Below are 20,738 nucleotides of genomic sequence, written 5' to 3'. Positions count from 1 at the left end.
GTGATCTAGATAAGCTGGCGACTCCTTAAGAGTCAGTAGGCGATATTGTTTGTGTCTGGAAGCAGTAAAACTGTCTGAGTGAGCATGAATGCCATTAGACACATGCACATACCTATCACTGTTGCCCTCCAGCACATGCACGCACACTCGCACACACACACATAAAATGCAACTGGCTCCATTGACACAATCTCTTGTGTCTGCTATATATCTGAGCATTCTGTGTTTACGCAGATGTCACATACACAGTGACATCTGTCTATGCTCACGTTTACACACATTTATATACAAACAAATGCACACACATTGGTGCTCCTTGCTTTCAGACAGTTCCTTGTAAATTACTGACTTATTTCACCTCTTCAGCCCTCAAAAACATGAAAACAAATGCAAACCAATGCATGCAAAGACGGAACAAAATGCATCTTTGGAGGCTTCTACACTGTCTAAACCACATCCACATACCACAAAAACACACATCCACAGTAGGAGTCAGAGTAATTGAAAAGCTTGCTGGTCAGCAAACTATTCTCACCTCTCACGGAGCCACTCCTTAAAGGCCATGGCCCCCTTCATCCCCTGTGGACCGCGGGTCACCTCTCAACCTGCTGTCTGGGTCTGAAAACACAACTCTTTAATTATTTATTTTTGCGAGAGTGTCATAAATTGAACGTGGTCCCAGGCAAATATTAAAGAAAGGGCCAGCGGATGGCTGTCACAAATCAGGTCCGTGGCAAAAGGCAAGAAGAACCACATGCAGAAACTGTACAGGCTTAAAGTTGAGAACTTACAGGAATACAGATTTCAAGATTTAGGAGTCAGGATGGAACGCTACAGCAACAAAGCAACATAGGAGATCTTGCCAATGGAAGTAGGAAAAGTGGCTGTTTTACAGTATATACACAGAAGCTAAATGAGGGACAGATGTGTAGGGAGGGACAAAGAAAGTTCATGGGCTAAGGCTGGTGGACAAATGAGGTAATGTCATGTACATGTCATATCATTATTAACTGTCAATCAAGTTTTGTTAAACAACATGGCGCTTAATACAAAGTGCCTGAAAAAACAGGCAGTTTGACTTTAGTTTTATGTGACTGCTTGTATAAAATGCTTTTTTGTATACCAACTGCAAAAACAGTATAATGACAATTAATATAAAGTACATACTGCATATTTTGAAGTTGTTGGTGAGTAATTAGGACACATCATTGATCTGGAAAATTAAATAAAAATGCATGGATCAGAGGGGGAAATAAAGTCAGAGGCTGAAGAGGGAGAAAGTGTCATAATCAAACTTTGAATGTTAAATTGAATGTGCTGTGTTTATTGATATGGATATAGAGGAAATACAGCAGTCTGCAGGAATTGGCCATTTTTAGATCTGTATTTTATGATGTGTCTGCTTCATTCTGCTTGTTGGCGAGTTTCTGGACCAATAAGAGAGAGTGGTATGTTGTTTGTTTAGTCATGGAACCAAAACATACTTGTGCATTCTGATTATAAGACAAACATGCATCAAGTACATGAAGAATATGAAAGAGATTATTTTCTGGTGACAGGAGTTTTTGCCACTGTTACAAAAAATTTAAAGTTGCCACATTTGGTCTTTACACACATTCTTACACAATATAAAAGCCATTTTCTTCTAAACTGTAACGCTGCAGTGTTGTAACTGCTGAACATGGTCCTACCACTTGTATTTGTGGCCTAAATAAACACCCATGGGAGTTTCTTTGGGAAATATTGCTGCTGTCCTTAGAGCATGAAGAATTACTGTTTGAAATACAAACTGCTAGGAGCTGCAAGGGCTGTGCCACAAAGAAAAATATAATCCGCCAAACTGGAGAAGAAAAAAAATCCACCGTTGCCTCACACTGAGGTTCTTATGCAGATTACTTGAGTATTTTAAGGATTTAATCAGGGACCGACAACGCTGCAGTGTCTATTTTTTCCCCTGCACAGTATCTCACTAATCTGTAAAAATCAGTCACTACGTTGGGACATATAGGTAGAAACTAACAAGTGTGAGCTCACGCACACACAAACACAGATATGCAGATGCACCGATCTCCTCGCCCCCACACAGATGCATGTTCATATGCGACTCCCCAGGGTGGTGTCAGGGCCCTGACTGATGAAAACACAGCAGCGGTGGTGGTGTCAACGCCATAAAACAAAGGCTGCAGTGTAGATGAGCTGCCAGCCGTACCTCCAGTGATGAATTTCACCGTGAGCACATTTGCTGCAGAAAACAGACCATTTAGCCTCCCCACCGCTATTTCTTCTTCGCTCCCTGCTCTCTTAATTCTTCCACTTCTACCTTGTTCTATCGCTTCCTCTATCACAGAGGGCTTTGATTTGTTTTTTGCATTTGATATCCTCCTGTGATTCCCCTATACCTCCTGTCTTCACACTTTTGGTTACAACTCTCGGTGTCCTTCAGCCATCTTCAGAGTTGAATGTCTCTAGTTTATGATCCTTACGAAGGAACACATCTGTTCTCTGCCCATCCCATGCTGTCTGTTTTGCTGTTGTTGGTATTCTCTCCTCTCTGCTCCACTTGTCTGCACACGTCTGCAGCGGACCCGCCTCATACTGTCTTTTGTCCATTCAATATCCTTCACAGGTGAAAGGGTAACCGCAAGCTCCATAATCTTCTAAAGCCGATCTGAAATAAGGGCTGTGTGTGTATCTTGCGAATATCTTCCACAGGTGAAAACTGTCAGTCAGAAAATTTTCAGATGTACTTCATTTCAACAGAAATACGTGGCTGTAATATCCATTTTAGCTGGGGAAGGTCATTTAAAGTTTTCACTATCCTGGAATAGTTACAGATTGTATTGTTATTTTTTGCTTCTATATCCAAACTTCACGCTTGTGCAATAGCCAGACAGATTGCTTAATAATAACAGTGTACATCGACAGATCGGTGTTAAGCTAGGCTTGATCATGACTCAGAGTTTTTTTCGCTGGTCTTCTGTGCAGAATGCAGCTCTCTGAAATATGCAAAACCCTCTAAACCGTGTGACTATTAATAGAAGATGAAATATCAGGGAGACAGATTATGTTCACAGCAGGGAGTCTCAGCAGAGAATTTTCCTCAACGATCTTCAGTAGACCCACTCAACAATGCATAACAACCCCCCCCCACCACCACCACACACACACACACACACACACACACACACACACACAACAATCTGGGTTAATATCATGCAATTACAATGCATATGTTTCATTTCTGTTTTGCAAGCAGACGATCACCGAGGATGAACATGAAAGAGAGGCGTAGTGAGGTTTCCATCCTTGCTAAATAAATATGATTAAATAAGATGGCCAGATGCTTAGACTTAAAGGTATAGTTCAACATTTTGGTAGTTATGCTTGTTTGCTTTCTTGCCAACAGGTTCAAGTCAAATCAATTTTGTTGTCACATACTGTATACACATGAAAAATTCTTTCTCATTCAAACCATCCTAATTACAAGCAGTGGGCAGCCACTGTGCAGCGCCCGGGGACCAACGGCAGATCTAGGCCAGTTCCTTGGTCAAGGGAACTGACTGGAAGAATTAACCAAAACATACATGTTTTTTTAACGGTGGGGGAAACCGGAGCACCCAGAGGAAACCAAACAGAGGGAGAACATGCAAACTCCACACAGAAAGGCCCTGCCCTAGCCTTCTTGGTGTGAGGCAAGAATACTTACCACTCTCATGTCTTTAAGATACATATAGAGCTACAGTGAGCTGCTGATTAGTTTAGACTACCATGAAGACTGGAAATGGAGGAAACAGCTAGCCTACAAAAGCTTACAAAACCTGCCCTCTCAGGCTTAGTAATATGGAGGGTTATGTGTGGGAAATAGGCCCGCACATAACCCTCTGTAAAACCACAAATTCAATTTACCCAGTAAAAAACAAGAAATAGCGTGTTAAAGCCTCTCTTTGTGCAAGGCTAACAAGCAGCTAGCTGTAGCTTCTTATTCATCCCACAGACATGAGAGTGTTATCCATCTTCTCATGTAACTCTCAGCAAGAAAGCAAATAAGCGTATTTCCCAAATGTTGAACTATTTCTTTCAATTTTTATTAGTTGATGTTTTTTGACCAGGCTATAAACAAAACAAGGACACATCATCACCTTATAAAGTTTATATGGGTAACATGTTTGCTTATGTTTTTGGCCACCTGATGTAATCAATGTGTTCAATATTCACTCTCCTTTTAGCTCCATTTTGGTCTTCACCAACTCCTAAATGAAATATCTTTAACTCTTTAGCTGCTAAATGCTCCACTGTGTTCACCAGCTACAAGCTAGCTTTGTAGATTTGTTGCTGTGCAGGTAGAATGTAGGGGGTTTATTTTGTCTGAAAACAGCTGTCTGCTGTGTGGAAACAACATTGATGATAACGATTAGAGTGAACCAAAACAGTAAAGTTCATAAAATAAAAACAATAAGCGGAAAGATGCACTGATGCACCATGAGTTGGAATTCTCTGTGGGTTCATCACTAAGAGAAATCCCTGTCACATTTCAAAGAGTCTATGATCCATTTTTAATATCAACATAAACATATTTCACAGTGTATCTGCAGTGGATTAAAATAATCAACTCACATTTTTAGTTTGCAGGAGGAAAGTTACCAAACAAAATACATAGTACTCTGTGGAAAACCAAAACTTCTTTGCAGGACACATACCAATGAAAGACATTCAATCATAAGTTTGTCAAGCCACTTGGAAGAGTCATTCCCACTTATTTGACCGTGGAGGTTTATGATAAATGGGCAGGCTTTATGAATAGAGGCTCTATTTAAAGATGGTTCCATAAAACAAGCAGCCGTCCACTGTTTTAACCTAAGGTCAGTGCCAAAGTCCCAAAATGAGATTCATTTTCTAGTTTTGCAAGGTTCATTAATATAGAAAATAGGTAATGTCTGAGTCTGGAAACCTTCGTGGTTGAGTTGGTTATTTTAACATTACGTATGGACTAAAGAACATACAATGTTATGACTTTTATGTTAACATAAGAGCAATTAGGGGCTTTATGAGGACATGAAAGGAGGCTTTTATATATGACTGATGGTCACACATAAACATATATATATATATATATATATATATATATATATATATATACACACACACATACACTAATGATCCGATAGTCTCTGCAAACTTTCCCTCTCACTTTTTCTCTTGTTTGACTTCAAAAGGAGCCACCACATGACAGCCATACCTATTGTAGCCCCACCTGTGTAGGGGCGTTCCAGCCACTGCTATTAGTACAGCTGCTTGTCTATATGCAGCAGTATTTGTTCAGAGCTAAAATAGCTTTAATGACAGTGTGCTTGACCCCGTGGTCTCAAAAGCAGCCCTATTGTCACTGATGCAATGTTTGGCTTAAAGGCCCCGTGTGTGTGATGGTGTGTGTGAGTGTGAGTGTGTAGGTGTGTGTCACAGAATGTGTGTGTTTTGTTGTTAATAGACTACCCACTGAGCTGCCAGTTGGCTTGTCTCATTAAGAGGACCAAAATCTGGCAATTCTCAGTCAGGAAAGGCAGGAAATAAACAAAACATTTGTTTGCACTTTTCTGTGTTTAAACAATTAAAGGCATACAATGACACATGAACACACACTGTTTCTCTCTCTCTCACTCTCTCTCACTCTCTCTCTCTCTCTCTCTCTCATACACACGTGCAGGTTCACAAATGCTACATTTTGATCCCATCCATCCAAGTTCCCAACATATTGTATGCAGCAGAGAAATCGTAAGAGGGAAAAAACTGTCATTGATGTGTAAATTCACTATAAATAATTCCTCTCTCGTCTCACCCAAAAGACCGCCTTGACGCATGTTTGCTGCTCCTGCTTTCAGCTTACGCCGATCTCTCTTTCCCTCCCTCCTGTATCCATCCCTCTCAACATCATTACTTATGAAGCAGAGTAATGAAAGACTCTCATTTTCAGTGTTTTCTGAGACCCTCTGTCCTCCCTCCCTCACTCCGCAATGGCCCATTGGATAAAGTATCCAGCCTTAATGGAAAATGAAAGCAGAGTTGTGGCCTACGCTCTTGCGCGGTGTGAAAAACAGGAGAAGTGGAAGAGTCCTCGCCTTGCTTGGCTCTATATTTATAGGCAAAAAACCTGATTTCAGATCAGTCACGCTAGACTTGCAGCAAACACCTACTGCACACAGGGGGAGGTGGGCAGGCACACAGACAGTGAGCTTTTTCTAGTTCTCTCTTTCTGTCCTCTCTTGCAAAAAGTGCATGCTGCTTTTATTTTCTTTCTCTGTATTCCTTTGCTTTCTCTCTCAGTTTCTGTGTCCTTATTTACCTCTTGCTCTGTTGATATTCCCCATCAAAAACACGGAGAAAGAGGACAAAAATCTTGCAACGGTATTTTGTCTACTATGTAATACACATTTTCTCGAAACAAATGAAAACAAATTTCTGCCAGTGTGATGACATAATTTCATCCTGAAAATTTCCATCAAAAAAATAATTTAACAACTTGTCAAAACACTTCATAAGGAATCAAGTTGCATTTCCTCATTTGATCCTTTCCAGTCAGTCTTATCTTTATTTGTTATATGTTACACAGATGCCTACAATCCCTCAAACCAAACTCAGCTCTGTCCGCTGTCCTCAGCCCTCCCTTTTCCAAGTCTTCATCTCTCTCAGCAGCTATGTTGGGATCTCTTTTTCCCTCTTTCTCCTCCTCATCTCTGTCTTGTCATACAGAAGCAAGAAGGCCACTGACTTCATGCTCGTGTTCCTGTGCTGCGCTTTTAGCCTAATGGACAGACAGCTGTGCTCCCATTTCTATATATAACTAACAACCCCACATGATAAAGTCTGTCACACCCTCTCTCTGACTTCAACATGTAGCTGACCACTGTGTTAATGACCAAGGAATATTAGATGAGTGACTTTGTGCTTTTTACTAAAAACCTGCTTTTTTCCCTTTTTTTATTTAATCGTTTAAAGCCAAACATGAACAAATTGGTTTTATGTAGAAATAAAGCTACATTAAATAGATTTAGCGAAAAGCACTTTGATAAGCCTAGCTAGAACTACTTGAACATGGTATTTAATCTCCATAAAACCACAATTTTTTTATTAAATGGATGCAGGACATACAAAAAAGTCCTTTTCAGTCCCTGAAATGTCAGCATATTGTCCACTTCACTTTCACTGAAAAATGGAAGAAAATGACAAGTGACATAGTTCCCTTGAATACAGAGTTGTACGGTCCTTAGAAGTGAAGAAACACCCAATCTGAATCTAGTTATAACACCTTCACTCTTTCTGCCCCTCATTTTGTGTAATGATATGTGTACGATTAAGGATACAAATCCCCCTTTTGTTTTATTTTTTAAATATTTATATGCTCTGTTATTGTGTGTGTGCAAGAGCTGGATTGAGGTATAAGTAACAGCGTTAAGGGATCAGCTGGCAGTGGGGTCATATCCTTTCAGATTAGAGAGCTTAGTCCTCCCGTCTCTGTAATTAATGGAGGGAAAGAAACAGATAAAGACAAAGAGGCAAAGAGGAGAGTAAGTACGCATGGAGAGTGGTATGAAAAGAAACCAGCGTGCATACACACACACACACACAAACACACAGGAACACACTCAGCAGAGGAGGGATTGTGTGTAATGATAGGGTGCCTGGTGGTCAGTGTATTTGTGTACATGATGAGGATGTGTGCAGCAGAGCACTGAGTCCAGAACCAACAACAGATAGGACATAAAAGGGTTGGACTGGATATATGGTTTGTCTAGCAGAGTTCAGGACCTCTATAATGTCAACAGGAATAAAAAACTGCAGCATGGCAGGAATGCGGCCGCATGAAGCCTTAAATGCAACTGACACAAACATCTGCATGTACGAAAACAGAAATGTTTGTCAGCAATGTGTATTGATGAGCCTCAACTCTGGTAGCAGGTATGCATCAGGTGATTCTGTTATTGGTTTTTGTGTGGAGGGTGTTAATTAGTGTTCATTTAAATGGTGAAAATGTGAGTTAAGGCCAGTGTAAACAACACTAATAAATGACTGATACCATACCAGAGTCACACGGGGAGGGAAGTTGCTGCATTAACGCAATCCTGTCTGCTTACTAAAAGCCCCATTTTTTGCTGATGAATGAAGTTTGTTTTGTCATTAATAGAAATGTATTTATTAAACTAGGTTATAAAACATGTTTTTAGGGAACAGGGTTCAAATAACTTTTAAAAAGCCTAAATGTCACTCCTGAAGAAACAATGACTCACCCAATTGCATTTAAATGCAAAGATGGGAAAAAATCACTCCTTTTTAGCCCAGCACTCGAGCCCTCAACAGTAATGACTTATGGTAACTGAGAAAGACAAAGCTGCGTGGCAGAAAATCCATTAGTGACTCTGCTGCTAGATAGCAAAGAGACTCATGGAATAGTGGCTTTTGATACAGCGAGGCTGACTGCACTGGAGGCATGAGGGGAAAAAAACTTCCTTGTGCTTTTTGTGCATGACTTTTAGAAGGCAAAAGTTAGCTCCCATGTCCCAACCCTGGTGGATGACTAATATCTGAAACACTCCTGTGAAGCCGATGTGTGTGTCTAGGTCAGGGCTTGACTGTAAGTGCGAGGTACAGAGGGAAGAAGTGGGTTGAGATTTGGGGATTGGACCAATGCTGCATCTCACAATACCTGAATGTTGACAGAAATACCAGTAAATTTCAGTCCCTGGCCAAAAAATGCCATTTTTGTTCTGCTTCCAATTATCTGCTATATAGCTAAAGTCTCCTTTTTGCTTCAAATACAAATGTTTTGTGTTTATTTTTCAAGATACAATTTTTCAAGAGAGTAGACTGTAGACAGCTGAAAGGTAATCAGGAGAGAGAAAGATGGGACTCGAGTCCAACAAAGGTCCCAAGCTGGACTCAAAGTAGGGAAGATGCAGTGACACTGTATGTTCAGTACCTTTAAAGCTATTTATGTGCTTAAAGCAACAACACATTCTCACTCCCAAGTCGTCACATATGGACGCTTGGTCAAGACCCCTTGGCAATGAATGTGCTCTTGCACCAGTTGCTGTCTAGCTTTGTTGGGTAGCTTGCCACACGGTCTCTTGGATGGTCACTCTCTCGTTATCTCTTCCTCGCTTCCTCCTACACCGTCTTCTTTGGTCTCTTTTTGCAGCCTCTGCCATGATATCCATACCGAGAATAACAAGCTAGCTTTTTCCAAAGAACTGATATTGTACATTCTATACTTTCTGCTTCTTCTTATAGCTTGCTTGCTGAAGAGTTGTCTTGGTGCCATAAAGTATTACACTGTTATCGTGATAAATGTCCTGTCCGATTCCAATGTTACATAGTGCAGTAGCAGTCTAATCCAGTTAGAAAATATATTGGAATTCTGAAGGTGTTTAAAAGTAACTCATTACAGAAGAGTAATTGAACTAATGGATTCTGTGAGGACTGTAGTGTAGTGTACTGCAGTGTGTTGCAGTTACAGGTTTACAACAGTGTCAGCATTTGATACCATTTCAATTACCTTGCAGACAATCAAATTGAAATGTCTGGTGGTAGTTACTTCTCCTGTCTTTCGAATCTTTGCTGGATCTGTGAGCAGAATAGTTCCCCATTTCTTTCTAAATATAAATTCCATTTACCAGTTTAAGTGCACTGGGATTCAATTTAAAATGTTTGTAACTGTTCAATATTTCAGAATTCCATGCTGGCTCCTGTGAATATAACACGGCAGCTCTTTGTTTACATTACAAATGTTCTTGCAAGCACAGTATGTACATACATTATTCTACAACCATTTTACATATCATTTCAGCTTTGTGAATTTTAGGTTTTGGGATAGTTACACTAGATCGCCATCAAGGTGCTGTAAATGAGGAAAAGCAAAGAGAGAGCAAGAGAATAGAAGATTAAAAAGAAGGAGTGATTGGAAGAGATGACTTATCTGTCCATCTGCTTGGACAGTTGATGAGAATAGGAAGTAACTATGGGTCTGTCTGAGACATACAACAGCTGCAGGATAGGATTTAACATCTGGATATACCTTCTCTTTCTCTTGTTGACTTGCCTCAAACACACACACACACATACAAGCAAAACAGCAGCTCATTTTTTTTCTTGACATGGATATTACTGAAATAATAGGAACTATGAAGACAGAAGGGAGGAGGAGGAGGAGGAGGAGGAGAAATGAGGGAAGATTGAAGATTATGTGCAGTTTTGCTTCCGTGAGACATAACCGAGGCATCCTCCACACAAAGATGAGCATTAACGCTCATCTCTCCCTCCCTGTTTTGGTTTCTCTTTCTCTGTTTAAAGTAACTGGATCCTAGAAGTAGACACTCCTCTGCATACATTGAAACCTGAACAGTCTATGTAGCCTCCTGTCTCTCACTTTGTCTCTTTTTTCCATTTCTCTGCATCTTTTTTCCCCCCTTTCCCTTTCCGTACCCTCTAACTTCACAATTTGGTGTTCACATTTTCATTCTTTAAATTTGGTATCTTGTCATATTGTCCAAATAATGCTTTTCTCACAATAAAATACAGGAATCATGTGCATCCTTTTTGACCCTCCTCCTTCTGCCTCTGTCTGATGACATGTTTAGTTTGGGTTGTAAGCCAGCGCCTGACCCATTGCCTGCAGACAGAGCTGTAGTTTTGTGACTTTCTGTCCTCCAACCCTCCCTTCGTCCTGAGGCCCAGAGGCTGCAGCAGCTGGCTACACACACATTTCTCTCCCTCTATCCCTTTGCCATCCCTTTTCTCCCTCCATCTTTCACTCTCAGCTTCTTCTGCTCCCAAATAATCTCTTTGTCCTCCCTCCACCTGACTCTCTGTCACACCCTCCCACTGTTTGTCCAACCTCACTCTATATCACACATCCCGACACCCTCCCACAGATTGTCCAGTGAAACACTGTGATGGCAGCTGCAGTCATATAGTCAGTTCACATGCGGTACAGGTGTTTTATTTTGTAGCTGAGGAGAGACATGAGGCCACCGTATGCACATAACACATTGCCTCAAATCATACAGTAGACATACAGTATCATATTACTAACTCACTGTAAGTTGCTCTGGGTAATAGCATCAGCCAAATGCCAGTAATGTAATGAATGAAAAAAGGAAATAGAGTTAAGTAGCCCATAGGCTCCAGTATGACAAAAATAGTTCAGTCATTATCACATGAAGCAGTTAGGATCACTTTGCCATTTATTATAGTTTGTCCTGTGTGTGTGGTTATTGGATGGATGAATGTAATTGGATGATAAAGTATTGACATAAATGAATAAATAAATAATATAAAAAACAAATAATAATAATAATACATTTAATTTATAGAGTGGTTTAGTTACATAAAAAACAATTTAAAAAAGAGATATATAACACAATACACACAATAGTGTTGTAGAGAGAGTGCTGTAGAGCATGACGGTAAATGAAACATCATTTCAGTAAGTAAGTTTTAAGAGACCAAGATTGGAGTGGTTGTTCCAGGGGGCTGGGGTGACTATAGAGAAGGGTGTGTTACCCCAGGTCCAGGTCTGGTGCTGGGTCCTTGGTGGAGGAAACAGGAGACTGGCATTAAGACTGCAGGAAAGACTGTGGCAGTGGAGAACTGTTTTGGAGGGATGATGCAGTCACCAGAGTGGGAGAGAGTGAGCAGAATTCTGGATGAAGATTTGTTGGAAAATTCATATTACTGCAGTAGCCAGGATGAGATGAAGGCCTGAGTCAGAGTTTTACCAGCAGAGAAGGACACAACATTTTTTTGTGGTGTGATTTGTATAGTTTTCAAACGACAGATGGCTTTCTTCTCACCTCATTTGTTTTTGACAGTTGACAAGGAACCAGCAACAACTATTTTTAAATGGGTTCACCATGTAAAAAATGCCAAATGATAAGCTTCATAATATACAAATGGAAAGCTGTAGAGTATGTTACTATAGCTGTAGTAATATTCTTCTATTTTGGGAGTATTTTTGCCTTTATTTGAAAGAGGCCAATAAAGAGGTGACATGAAACGCGGGGAGAGAAAACTCCAAGGACAGAATCAAACTGGGGACATTGCGATCACAGTAGATGGTATGCATCTTAACAATAGCCCACTATGTAATAGTCTTTTATGTCTGAAATAAAGAAAAGCTAAATCCGTCTTTAAATGTCCATACTTACTCTCATTCAGTCTGGTTTTATTGATGTGTAAAACATGAGACGTTATTTCTTTTCTCGTTATTATTAAGTTGTGCATGTTATTGGTGCAGTACATGATACGAAGCACAATATCATTTCATTGTACAGTGGCAGTGATGGAACAACAGTATGTTGTGGGTGAAGATTAGTGCTGTGGGCGTGATTGCCAGTGTGTGTGTGTGTGTGTGTGCGTGTGCGTGCTGACATTATCAAGACAGGCACTTCTGTCACTCAGGTCTTGTTGTGCTTGATGAGGTGAAGATGACAATGAAAAGTATTGACAGCAAACCTGTTAGCGCTGTGGCGGCTAATCCACAACCACACACTTGTGCTCACGAACAGGGACAGACCTGCATACACACAGATACTGAAGGGCACACACTCTATTGACACCTGACCTTTACAGGAAGCAGAGTGGAGATCAACTGACCAGAAGCTGCCGTCAATCAAGGAGCCTCCACCCTCCTTCTTCCCTCCATCCCTCGCCTCTCCGCTTTCACAGTCAGTATTCATTATATAGTCAGTGTTTGGTATACACAAGGAATGAGTGTACAGAAGGGGGATGAGGCAGAAAGGGAGAGGGAAAGTCAAGAGCAGTTTGCAGTATTGTAGAAATAAATAAAAAATCACATATATAGACAAAATAGAATGTGAGAAGAAATGTCACGGAGAATCAAGTCAGGAAGGGTAAAGCTGATGGACATATGGGTGAGAGAAAGGGACCGGGAGTTGGTAGGGTTGAGGAGAAGCAGATTTGCTTATCAGACAACACAAAACGAACACACACATATGCAGTTGGCGACTCAGAATGGTCTTAGTAAACACAGCTTTGATGACAGTGGTATCACACTGAGCCCAAAGCCTTGACATGAAGAGAGAATGCCTGCTGTGTAGTGTGTGTGTGTGTGTGTGTGTGTGTGTGTGTGTGAGAGAGAGAGAGCGAGAGAGACACTCTGTGCCCAGTGTCTCTATTTCTGACTCTGTATGAGACTGTGGCTGTGACTGTGGCTGTGACTGAGACTATCTAAGACAAACATACATAAAAGGATAATAATATTAAGACATCAAGTTTAATCTGTGTGCGAGTCTGTGTCCTGACTGCACGATCAACTTCTCTTATCCTTCTATATAGATTGGCTCCATATTGAATGTTTAATATTTAACTATATCTGTCCTCCTGGGAGACTGGGGAATTGGAAAAACGTGAGAGGAAGCACCATGTGCAAAGACAGAAACACAAACACACAAACGTACGCACAAACCCACACAGAGAAGTGTTGCCATCTACAGATATAAGTGTAAACACTATCAGAGGCTTTCATCAAAAAACAAAAACACTCAATGTGCAATCAAGAGTATGCAAATGAGATGAAATGTATTCAGAAACACTGAGTGTCAAGTACAGTGTTTCTGCAGATTGTACAAATCCCCAAACTAGGGATGAAACGGTATAAAAATTTCATATCACGATTATAGTAACCAAAATCATCCCGGTTATCAGTATTATCACGGTATTGTAAAAATGTGCCAAAAAATATTAAAATGTGCTGATACACACACTGAAACCATTAGAACAAGTTTTATATTGAAAACTACAAATACAGTTGCCATTTTGTTTGCATAAAAAGTAAAATAACAGCAAATACCTTTTGTAAACATATGAAAATGGTATTGTTTGCTGATGACACAAATTTGTACTGTACGGGAAAAAGTTTGGAACAGCTTCTGAATACGGTTGAAATCGAATTGATGGCCTTAAAAAGATGGTTTGATGATAATCGACTTTCATTGAAGTTGAGTAAAACAAAGTTCATAATATTTAGCAATCGACGAAGTAATAGTAATGTTAAAATTAAGATTAGTAATGAGGAAATAAAAAGAGTATATGAATATAAATTCTTAGGTGTTATAATAGATCATAAATTATGCTGGAAATCACATATAAATAATCTAAAGACAAAAATGTCTAAATCCATTGCAATACTAAATAGAATAAAAGTTAATAATAGTTCCATACATTACTTATTGTGTGGAGGTGTGGGGTCATACATATAAAACTAAGGTTAAACCTTACTAGTTAACTAGTAAAAACCTTACTAGGTTTTAGCTCAATTAGTGGTAAACAGGCCTTTCACTCAGAGGGTAGTGTGTTCAGTCCCCCCTTGTACTAATATATTATTTTCCCTCTTCAACAAATTAACTATACTGTTTCACATGCTCACAATAAAGCATGTGCTGGAGTGTGTGCCTCCCAGTGACTGATCCATCCATTATGCTATTTTCATTTCCCCAGCATCTCCAGGCAGGAAAGTCCTGCGCTTCTCATTCAGGGAATCCAATCTTACGTTTCCTGATGTATTTTTAGAGGTGTGTCAAGCACGCCACAGACTCTACTGAATGTCTTTCAGAACTTTTCCAAGTAAAAGCTCTCAATTCAACTCAAAATAAAGCATTGCTGCAAAAAACATTCTCACGCTTTTATTTTGTAGGCACAATCACTTAAGAGGAAGTGATTATGTGATATCTATTTTTTACCACCTCCAATAGTGGGCTATTTATTTATCCCATGGGCAGCCAACCCCTGCTTTAGGTGAAACCAATGTACAGCAGATTTTGATCTGTTTGTATCTTACATCAGCAGCATTTAGTGACTTTATTTCAGCTACTTTAACAAATGTAATACATTTAATCATTCTCATGGAAATGCTGTAAAAACATGTTCAGACTATGCATCCTATTTATTTTTGAAAAACTCACTTTCAAACTAACTAACTACTGAATGAATGAGGAAATTAATCAGCTTGTCTGGCTCTGTAAGAGGGAGGAGAACTCAGGGTCTGTTGAATAACTGAAAACTCAGAGTGTCCCTCATCTCAGGGTCAGCAAACTCTGACTTTCTAATATACCTGTTTTCTGGAAGACAGTCCTGATCCTGCTAGTGCTGCAATAATAGTGTAAATTAGTCTTCTAAATATATTGTTTTTTTCACTTGTGTTTTCATGTGAATGCACTTCCATAGTCTGTTTTGTTCTCAACAATCAAATTATTGTGTCTTAAAATACATTTTAGGCCACGGCTAAGCAGCCAGTTAATACATTTGGGTTTATTGTGAGATTGTAGATCTGTTTTTTTGATTAAAAGACAATAGTTCTGAAAGACCTGAATAATATAATGTAGCCTAATGACTTTGCCTTTAATCAAACATAACGTTTTATTCACGGTAAGCTGCTAAAATATCCCCCTGAATGCTGTTAAATCATCACAATTCAGAGCTGGCCCTTTAAGGCTCTCCAGCACACAGTTTGAACATTGACCTATGAAAATCCTTGTCCTGCTAAGTAGTAATAGCTAAAATGTCCACTAGTTAACTAGTTGACACATTTTGGACCTTACTAGTCAACTAGTAAGGCGAAAAATTTTGCACTAGTTAACTAGTAAAGGCCAAAATGTCCACTAGTATTACTAGTTGACGCATTTTTTTCATCTTACTAGTTAACTAGTAAGGCCAAAAATGTTTTACTAGTTAACTAGTAAGAGCTATAATGTCCACTAGTTAACTAGTGGAGGCACTTTTGACCTTACTAGTGAAATAGTTCAACACAAATAATCGTACTAGTTAACTAGTGCGGTCCAAAAAGCGTAACTAGTTAACTAGTAAGGCTGATTTTGTTCTTACTAGTTAACTAGTTGAAGGAATTTCGTCTTACTAGTTTCGGCTTTGCACCAAACTAGTAAGGACTTTGACCGAACTAGTTCAAAATTTTTCAGCACACAACGCACACAGCAACAGAACAACGTGTAGCGTTTTTACAAGAGCAGCTAACACTGAGAGCTTCAGTTTACATGCTGATAGCAAGTCAGACAGACAAACCAAAGCTAAAAAGTTAACTCACCCTGCGTTCACTATAAGGTTATTTTCTACAATCAAGTTTCCCTCAGCACTCTCATAAAAACTAAAATACGACCAGACTTCAGAATGACTGAAAAATCTCAGCGCTGTCTTCTGCCGTGTTGTCATTGACCCAGACAAACCCACGCGCCTGCTTCTGGGAAACGCTGGACAGTGTTTGCCATGAGTTTATAATAGCGCGGTTAACCGTACCCGGTTACCATGGTAATTAAAATGTGTATGGTAATAATAACCGTCGGGAATTTTACCATGGTTTACCGTTAAACCAGTAGTCGTTTCATCCCTAGCCCAAACTATATAAGTGCTGAAAACAGTGGTTGATTAATCAGATAGCTTATTGATAATCACTTAAGGGGTGGTGGTAGGGCAATGGATAGTGTGAGAGACCTGGGTTCGATTCTCACTGCAACACATCTACCAATGTGTCTAGAGGCGTGTGACCACTGACATATATAGCAATTGTAAGTCGCTTTGGATAAAAGTGCCAGCTAAATGAGTAAATATAATCATGAAATAAAAGTTAACCAGTTAGATACAAATTTTGTCAGTCTGCTGTTTGATGCTGGACAGGTAGTTTAATGAGTGATGTGAGTGATCCACAACACAACACGTTTTTTAGGCTGTAAAACCAACACAGTTAGCTGAAAGGCACTAAAAAGCTCCTTAGAGCTGAGGGGAACTGCAGAGTCGAGTGTTAGTTCTATGTGGGTTTGTCCCTACAAGCTACCCCTTTCATGTACACAAAGTCATGTAATCCATTGTTAATATTAGTAATTATAGCAGCTTTAAATGTAAGAATTTGCTGATTTAAATATCATAATCAGCTTTAATGAAATATGTCGCTTTTGTCATTCATTCAAATATGATCTTTGACACAACAGTAATCTACTAGTATGTTCTGTAAGGTAATCTAATATAATCCACATTCACACACAGATCTGAGCACATTCACAATGAGGGCTTCGAGATAACAATAATGCAACTGCCAGCCAGTGCACACAGCATTAGTACAGGTCCATACGTGTACATTACAGTACATATGCCGTATGAATGCTTTCCCACAATAATATGCAGGTAGCCTAGTGCAGTATAGAATATGAAATAACATGCATACAATCACATACACTTGAATACACAGTGAGTCATGTTATTGTTTCCTTTTTTATTATTTCCAACCCCCAATCACAGACTTATTCACTCATACACATTCAAATGCTCAGTTTTTTTCACATCTGTACAGTAAGCTGGAAGGTTGTTTAACCCAAATAAACAAAAAAAAAAAACATTTCCTTATAAAGCTCTTGTTAGAGGTGTGTGATATGACAACATATACTATAAGATTGTATAAATGTGTCAACCATCAGAGGATTTGTAGATTATACAGAGATATACCTTTTAATATCTGTGGGTGTATTTTTGAATTTTCTACGGACTGATTATTTGATCATTAGATTAATCAAATCTGTTCTAATGTAGGTGAACCAATCCTTTAACACACACAGACACATTTCACACATAGACAAGGTCATTTGGCATACAATAATCCAGTATATATTTAGGTATATGCACACACAAACTTGCACTGCAACTGATTGTTTTCCTGCGGAATCTATATGACAGACACTTGCATTAGCAAAGAAAGATGCTGAGACAAAGGGGTAGACAAGAAGAAACAGAAGGAGTGAGAGAGAGGGGTAGAGTGAAGGAGAGACACAGCAGGCCTAGTCGTTTGTTGTTAGAAACAAAGTGCTGTTAAATGATTTACTTGTTCCATTTAAGTACAGTCCCTCATTAAAGAACAGCAGCAGGCAGACTGACTGGCTAGACTGCTGGATTGCAGAGAGACCAACTCGTGCACAGACACACACACTACTTCATGCACAAGCGGACTGCTAGTTATGCATCGTCAAACACACCCAAATGCATGCACACGAACACACCCAAACAGCAGGAACAGAGATAGAAGTGGGTCAGACTAACCAGCTCAGTCTCACTACATTTGCAGCATACGAGAGGGTCCCACTGTATCACATTAGATACTATACATGCAGACACACACATAAAGATGCATTGCACTTGCACAGACACACACACACACAAACACACAAAACTAGGAAAATATTAATGTATTCTCTCACCAACATACCCAAACACAATATTTTACTCGAGGAGAAGTAAATATATTTACATTTGAATGCAACACACGAGTTACACATTTATTTACCCCCTTTGCTCAAAGACATGAATACACAGAGGAGTTGTGCATCTTTACAGATGCAATTTACAAATTCATTTACTCATGCATAGCTAAATTAATGTGTTACCTAAATCCCAAGCTCAGAACAAGATTTGAACACAAAATCCCTCAGAAATACACTGCGTAAATCTGTTTAGCTATCGCTTGGAGATTCATTCCAAATGTACATCAACGCTGGAGATTTACACTACTGCAGATGCACACAGATCCATCACACGCCCACGTACACATGTATACGTACAACAGATATCAATGTGGAGGAATATCAGAGCACAACTGTTGCTAGCGCCAAACAAGGCTGCCTTTCAGTAAACTGATGCTAGTGTTGTGTATGTGTGTGTGTCTGTTTGGCATGTTTTGACACATTCAAATTGAATATACGCTCACACAGTGACATCCATTCAGATCTTGATGTCCAGGACTGGGTGTAGCGGTGTTAAATGATGCCAACATCAGCAATGAAATCCCAATTTTCTCACCCAGGGAGCAAAAGAGGCCTGCGCTGCGTCACTCAAGGAGGGTTAAATAAATGACTCAGCGACTGAGAAGATTAATGGCGGGCATATTTTACACTGATGTTCCTTCTGCAAATAAACAAGCAGAGAGCTGGATGCAGAAACGAGGGAGGGTGGTGGAGGAAGGAGAAGAGACAGCAGGATAAGAGAAAGGAGGAAGTGTGTGGTGGGGGTGATGGGATGAGGAAGAGCGAGAGTGAGGGGAAAGTTGAACTCTCCCATAAGAGCCTGTTTGTTTCCCCATCTGTTTACTTCACAACACAGCTCTTTACTATGAGACCGTTATACCAAGCGCCCGTTGCTGTTCCACTTAGCGGATGAAGGCAAGCATTGATGCAGAGGTTTCCATTTGGCTTCTTTTACATTGCGCGAGTATGCACCCGTATGGCAGCAGCCAGCAGGAGTAGTGCACTCAAAATTTCATACTTTGGCACGAGTTCAGGCCCTCTTATCCACAACACAAATCAATAGAGAACAGAGATCAGGGCATATTTACTTATGAGCGCAGTGATGGATATATTTTCCAACATACAGTAGCCATCTATAGTGGTGCCAACATTTCTGTGGAGGGGAAATAAAACTGGGAAGATTTATTGCTGCAGATAATCTGTGCCATTATGACTAAACATCAGAAATGAAAAGCCACAAAAATCCTGGTTTATTTTATGTGTGACAGATGTTAAATATCATAAATCATATGAAGCATGTGCCACCACACTGGCAGGCTGTTTATTAGATGTGACTGCTCTCATTTAGTGTTGCCATGTTCCACAGATCAATAGTGTTTTTTTCATTCCTATAATCACTTTGCAGTTTACAAAAATATGTAATTTGTACAAACATTATTCTGTTTATTAGCATATTACAGCATGACTTTAAATTCTTATTTAACTGAGGACAGGCACAACATCTGATTATAAATCTTTATTTTTAAAGAAATACAAATTATGTATATATTTCCATTCTCCCAGAAAATTTTGGTCTATATTTGTTCTGGTCAACCAGAGATTCACTGGTGTTAAGAATTTCAAATATCATGGGACATACAAAATGCACTTTCAGAGACGTAAGAAAACTATCTATTTACAGTCAGATAAGGTCATATATCATACTCTGTTTCTAATACATATTTTCATGCAGTTATAGTTTTTTTAAAATCCAGTTATCCTTCAATGTGGTCTCTTAACAGAACGTATTGAAACAATCATTGGAATGTCTCTGTAGTGTTTTCACAATCTAAACCTTTTGACTTTCTTTAACTATACAGCTCTTAAACGTACCCTTCTTCTATCCATCTTTACTTTGCACTGTCTTACCAAGAGCAAGTAATCAGAGCCACAGCGCATGAATTTAACCCCTTACCTGTTTTTAATAACATCGCTGGCTCAAGATCTGATGTTTTTTCTGTACTTATTCTTAAGATTTGAATACAATCACATATCATATTAGAAAAACACATGTTTATATTCAGATATCTCCCTTTTCAGAAACAAAATTGTAATAATTAACAGATCCTTTCAATCTCTCATCTTAGCCCCTGGAATTTGTCTCTGTATACATCATTTTAGCAGCTTTTCAGTTATGTCCTTTATTCTTTTTATTGGGTATTGACTTTTAAAAACAGATTTGTTGTTTTGCCTGATATGCTGTTTTTCCTGCAGTTAATTTGAAAATAAAATGTGAAATAGTGAAATATATATGGTTAATGTATTATAATTGTTCTTCTCTTTGTTAGGTTTGATTACCAGGAGCTCCTCCACAACTCCACTTTCTGTTTGGTGCCTCGAGGTCGACGCCTGGGCTCCTTTCGATTCCTAGAGTCGCTACAGGTGAATATATATATT

At 39.3% G+C, this 20,738-nt stretch overlaps 1 protein-coding gene across 3 annotated transcripts in view; it reads left to right on the top strand.

The window, feature by feature from the left end:
- Window positions 1-20,738, top strand: part of ext1c (exostoses (multiple) 1c) — a 95,572-nt gene that overhangs the window by 59,474 nt on the left and 15,360 nt on the right. For all 3 annotated transcript variants that reach the window (XM_046058476.1, XM_046058475.1, XM_046058474.1), the window contains exon 3: window positions 20,630-20,723. In XM_046058476.1, coding sequence (XP_045914432.1) covers window positions 20,630-20,723 — 94 coding nt within the window. The remainder of the gene's footprint in view (window positions 1-20,629; window positions 20,724-20,738) is intronic.

The sequence above is a fragment of the Micropterus dolomieu genome, linkage group LG09, assembly GCF_021292245.1.
Source record: "Micropterus dolomieu isolate WLL.071019.BEF.003 ecotype Adirondacks linkage group LG09, ASM2129224v1, whole genome shotgun sequence".
NCBI classification, from domain to species: Eukaryota; Metazoa; Chordata; class Actinopteri; order Centrarchiformes; family Centrarchidae; genus Micropterus; species Micropterus dolomieu.
Note: the sequence above shows the minus strand (reverse complement) of the source record. Positions and strands in the feature narration are given on the sequence as shown.